This window comes from Lupinus angustifolius, unplaced genomic scaffold (genome assembly GCF_001865875.1).
Source record: "Lupinus angustifolius cultivar Tanjil unplaced genomic scaffold, LupAngTanjil_v1.0 Scaffold_473, whole genome shotgun sequence".
Lineage (NCBI taxonomy): Eukaryota > Viridiplantae > Streptophyta > Magnoliopsida > Fabales > Fabaceae > Lupinus > Lupinus angustifolius.
In genome coordinates this window covers 3,448-9,098 of record NW_017727857.1, presented here as the reverse complement: position 1 = coordinate 9,098, position 5,651 = coordinate 3,448, and the positions used below count along the sequence as shown (strand labels likewise).

Genomic DNA, 5,651 nt, shown 5'->3' with positions numbered 1-5,651 from the left:
AATTAGTACATTATCTATCACTTATTTATATTAATTAAATTTAAAAATCAACGATGATTATATATCAATGATGAATAATATACTGATAATGTAAAAAACTCTTATCAAAATTGGTCCATATATTTTTTAAGAGTTTTAATACAAATAAATTATTATATATTTTCTATGTTGGACTGTATCCAACTGTAATGAAGTATGATTTAAAAAGGAGCGGAGACAAAGCACACCAGCAAAGCAACAGAAGCACATTGGGCATCCTCCATAAAGTGTCCAACTGGCTATGGGATACCCCAATCATGCCCCACACCGACAATGTTACTAAATCATTATTTTTCATTCATTATTTTTTTACAAAATACAAGAAAGAAAATAATAAAATAAAAATAAATAGAGAACACAAAAATATAAAAAAGAAAAAGAAAAAGAAAACATACACCCATCTATAAATATACGAAATAAAAAACTATCAAATAGAAAAAAGAAGAAAAGAACTGTTCAATGAATTTCTATTGCACCATAGGTTAATAAAATTATTATATAGTCCCAAAAAATATATATATTTGTGTCTGTCATTGCCTTGTCTTCTGTAGTCTAGATCCAATCATTTTGAGCTCAAATTTCTTGATCACACCAGCAATGCCTCTAAGGGTAGTGTCCAATTCATAAGGAGTTTCATCATAGGTGACTTTGGTTGAATTTTTAAAGACTTTGCATGTTTCTTTTCTTTCTGCTATGCTTCCATGGTAGTGAAAATATTTGATCTTTCCTTCTGTTTTGTGAGTTGTTTTTCCTTGTAAGTTCTCTGACATGTGAATCCCAGTTGCATATAAACTACGTGGTTGCACAGCATATTTCCTATCTCTCCAAATCCCTTGCTTTACATCTTTATATACCAGCTTCTCAAAACCCCATTTCCTGCATTTCCATTTCACAACATGTGTGAGAGAGATATCACACTTAACATAGCCACAAATAACAACCTTATACAGCGTGGTTCCAAAATGTGTGTCTAAGATATGAAAATACATCTGCTATCCGAAACTATGTCCAAAATCTTATCTCCACCAATAAAAACATGTAATGTTAATTAAAAAATTTAAACATTTATTATTTTTTTCCCTTTATTACTTCATTATCATTATGCGGGAAGCCAGAACTGTATTTAGGACATGGGTTAGGAGAAAAATCAAACCAACTATAACACTAACAGCAATAATTGTTAGTAACAAAAATCAAACTAATAGTAACATTTAGAAGACAGCTAGATCTAACTATTATTGTGAGGATAGTAAATGTGAATACTGCAAAGTCTGAGAACACCCAACAAATCCATCATAATCAAAGATCCGTTTGGTGGACCAACCAAAATGGGTCTTAATCTCTAAGATCAAAATCAAGCTAAATGAACGTTCACTAATTTAAACAAATCATCATCATTATTTGGCCCCTACGTGGTATTTCCAATTACTATAATTACATGATATTGGCACTTAGCTACTGCAAGTTACACGTAAAATTTTCAACAAGACGAAATTTATTATTAGATTGAAGAATTGTCATGAAATTTCAGTAACACATTAAAGGACTCTTCTTTTATTTGTAATAATGAACGGGACCATCTCATAAATAAGAAATGAATCACCATAAAACATAATTGAAAGCCTATGGACACGCCACTTCCACATGTTTTGACAAGAGAAAGGAAAAAAAACAGAATCCAAAGCAGAGAAGTGGTCTCATATAATTCCAAACAAATTCAAATCACCTCAATGGCCCCAACTCTCTAACAAAGAAAATTAACAGCACCCAACCATTAAAAGCATCAAAATCATTAAAAGTAAAACCCAATGACATTACATTTGATCTTTTCCACAATAGTTCAATTCAGCTTAACTAAAGTGCTAAAAAGTAAACTCCAAATTGACCCAGATAAATTATTTTGACATAGAACCCAAATCAAATCTTACAATTATTCGATTCATTCAATTCAATTACTGACATTAAAAAGCTGAGTAACATCGAAGTTAATCCAATGAAGCAACAAAATGCATTAACAAAAAAGTACTTTAGACAACAGATGATGATAATAACTATAATTTTGGCAAAATTAAAAGAAAACAAGAAAGGGATAATAAAGCAATGTACCTGTAAGATTTGCCATAATCATCAGTGTGGCAAAGCTTGTTACTCATAGGCATCTGTTCAATTGTGAACTGATTATACTCTTCAAGTGAATCCAACACAGTCTTTATAGTACTCTTAGGAGGAACATAAATGTACTCATCCACATCAAAGAAGAACATCCATTTACCCATAAACTTATACCTATGCAAGCAATCATTTACCACCATAAACTGATTATGATAATACCCATCAAATCTTTCTTGATCCCTTATATCCTGCAAAGTCACATAACCAAGATCCATCCATGGCTTCAAAACTTCCAACACTTTTTCATGCACCCCACCGGCATCATGTATCACAAAATGCGATCTTGGACCGAAAAACTTAACATGGTAAGCGATCCACTCTCTTATTCTTTGTGGGCTCAAGTTTCCAAACAAAGAAGAGCCACAGTAGAAATAATCATACTTAGGCTTTGAAGTGAAAACAGAAACATCTAGTGTACCAGGTTGTTCTGTTAGAACTTCAAACTTGTCTGTGGTGTTGAAATTTGTGTCACCACCACCTGAGGTAGAAGCATAGAGAATGAGTTTCCCACCTTTATTATCATTGTTGATTGGTTCAGAGAAAGTGCAGTTTACGATAACTACAGTGTAGACTCTTCCGTAACCCCAATCTGGGAGGATCTTGTATCCAACGGTGGACATTGGTTTTGACATGTTTGTTTTTGTGTCGTTGGGGTTTATGTTTTGTTCCCAGTGACACTCGTACGTTGGTTTTGAATAAACATGAAGAGGTTTAGAAGATATGCCAATAATAGCAAAGGTTTTAAGGCCTCCCCTGTAAGCACCCATAGAGACGAAGTTATATGCTGCAGAACCGTAGGGGTTGAAAACACGCTTTAAGATACCGTTTGGGAGGAGTTTTTCTTGTGGCGGTGATGGTGGCGATGGTGACGGTGGTGGTGGTGAGAGTGTGGTGGTGGTGAGGTGGGAGATGGAGGAGGGTGGGGTCGGAATGATAACTTGAGAGACACGTGAGATGCACACGCGTAGATCAGAAGCTGAGATAGTGAAACGAGAAGGGATGAATTGAAAAAAGGTGACAAAAGAGCAGAGAAGAAGAAGGGTTGTGAGAAGAAATTTGAGTTCTGCAGCATAGTTTCCTATTAACCAAACAAAAGGCTTTTTTTGTTCCCTTTCTTTGGTCATTTCTCTCTCTCTCTCTCTCTCTCTCAGTGTGTTAGATGCAGAGAGAAAATAAGTAGGAGGGTGGTTATTTGTACTAAGGGGATGTTTGGTTTAGGTCCTGGTGAGGTGTAGCCGTGTAGGGGAAGTGGGATATGAAACAAGGTGTGGGGTTAAAAAGAAGGAATAAGATATGTAAGGTATATGATATTGAACCGTAAGTTATGTGAGGTATGATATTAAAAGCTATAAGGATCCCCTATTTGATTTTTCTTGTATTTTTAATAATAAAAGTATTATTTTATCATATAAAAAAGAAAAAATAAAAATGTTTTCACATAATATTTTTCTTTTGTTTTGGTAATGTATGTTTCTCTATTAAATGAGACCATCCTTACTCCATCAAAAGAAAAATGTGTATCTGAATTTCGAAAATGAATAAGATGTCTATGTAAGATTAGGGATGGCAAAATGGGCTTGGTTCGACAGGCCAGTCCATTCGGATATGTGCTTTTAGCGAGCCGAGTTGAGAGTTTTAGCCAAAAGTATGTATTCAACTCATTTTGGAAGCCCATTTTTTAGACGGACCATGGAGGGCCGGACCAATATTAAGATTAAAGTTCATTTGTCTATCATGTTGCTCATTGCAATTAAAATTAAACTTTTACAATTTTAACTTATGTTTGGATGCTTAAGCATATAATTCTTCTTTCTCTTTGTAAATGAACATTTAATATCTCATTATGTAGTTATCTATTATCTTCACTCTTATCCAATTATTGTACTTGTTATCAGATAAAGGTTGAGTTTCACTAACAATTAAGGGTGTTCGAATCAAATTTAAACATTTAATTAATTGAAATGGAAAATTGGAAACTCAAACAAAACTATTGATTTTGATTCCTTTTGGAAAATTAATTGAATTCGACTGAGTTTCAATTTATATTTTTAATGTAGTCGAATTCAAATTAAATTGAGTAATATATATACTTTATTTTGATTGATTTATAATATAATAGTTTTAATTCTTATGCACTTTTGAAAACTTAGGAGTTATAAGTTTTATTGTGAACTAAGAGTCTAAAAGTTTATTATGAGACTGTGTCTTTTGTTTGTGATTTTTTTGTTTTAAAATACATTTATGAATTGTTTGAATTATTTATTTTTGTCTAAAAATTTTAATGTGTGTTTTGAAAAAAAAACAAAACGGGCTAGCCCGCCGACCTGTCAGCCCTGCCAAATATGGGTCAGGCTGACATTTTGAGCCTTTTAACAATAAGGGTCAGGTCGGGCCAGCCCATATTCATAATGGGCCAAAGACGGGCCAGGTCAGGCTGGGCTAGGCTGGCCCGTATTGCCACCCCTATATAAGATGCTCTCCAGTAAAGATAAATAATATTTTTATCCTTAAAATATAATGTAATAATATTTTTAAGAAGAGTAAGTTTTCTCTCACATACTAGAGATGAGTTTTTCTCGAAAGTTATGTGACTGTGGACTGAGGGCAGTGTGTGAACTGTGAAAAGGTGGCGTCCATCTAATATGATTTGTAATTATGTAAGGAGCTAATATATTAGTAGATGGGTACATTGCATTTACTTGTTTCTATTTAGTTTGGTGTGTTATTCTTCATTAGTTACAAGTTAATAGTAGAGTAGGAGGTTCAGTTCACTAATTCTCAATGTAGTATCTATTCATTCATTATTTTATTTATTATTCATTTATATTACAATTTTTGAAAAATAAATGATAATTAAATATGAATAATATAATAATAATGTATAAAACTCTTACATTATCAGTGCACATATTATTTTCTTATTCTCAAATTAATAAATTTGAAAAAAATATAAAATTATTTATTATTTTTTAACTTTTTATCTTGAACGAGAAAGGTGTAACATTTTTTATTTATGTTTGATGTTGTATGAAATTAGACCTATGGAACTAGATTAAATTGTATGTGTTGAGGATAGAGCACAATGCGGAAACATAGGATTGAATCAATTGAGAACAAAAGAGAAGCAAGTAAATGATAAAGAAAATAACACACATGATTTAACGTGGAAAAACCCCTCAATGTGAGAGGAAAAAAACCACGGGCGATCAAGAGCAAAATTCCACTATGTAAAAAGAAGAGTACAAGAAATCCTCTTATAATGACGAGGACAAATGACAATAATTTTTCTCACAAATACTCTCTCAAATGGAACAAGAAGTTTCACCAAGAATGCACTCACAATATGTGTAAATGAAAGAGATGTTGTGTGTTGTGAAGATGATTTTGAAGCTCTCTATATGTGTCCTTTTATAGGCAAGCAAAGTCTTGGTATCTTGGAT

At 32.7% G+C, this 5,651-nt stretch overlaps 1 protein-coding gene across 2 annotated transcripts in view; it reads right to left on the bottom strand.

The window, feature by feature from the left end:
- Positions 1-434: 434 nt before the first annotated feature.
- Positions 435-5,651, bottom strand: part of LOC109341491 (galactan beta-1,4-galactosyltransferase GALS3-like) — an 8,411-nt gene continuing 3,194 nt past the window's right edge. Inside the window, exons 1-3 of one of the 2 annotated variants that reach the window (XM_019579421.1) lie at positions 4,078-4,096; positions 2,146-3,341; positions 435-915 (exon numbers count right to left, since the gene is read on the bottom strand). In XM_019579421.1, coding sequence (XP_019434966.1) covers positions 570-915; positions 2,146-3,335 — 1,536 coding nt within the window. In that variant the 5' untranslated portion in view covers positions 3,336-3,341; positions 4,078-4,096 and the 3' untranslated portion in view covers positions 435-569. Of the gene's footprint in view, positions 916-2,145; positions 3,342-4,077; positions 4,097-5,651 lie in introns of those variants that run through there. The other variant, XM_019579422.1, reaches the window with a different exon arrangement.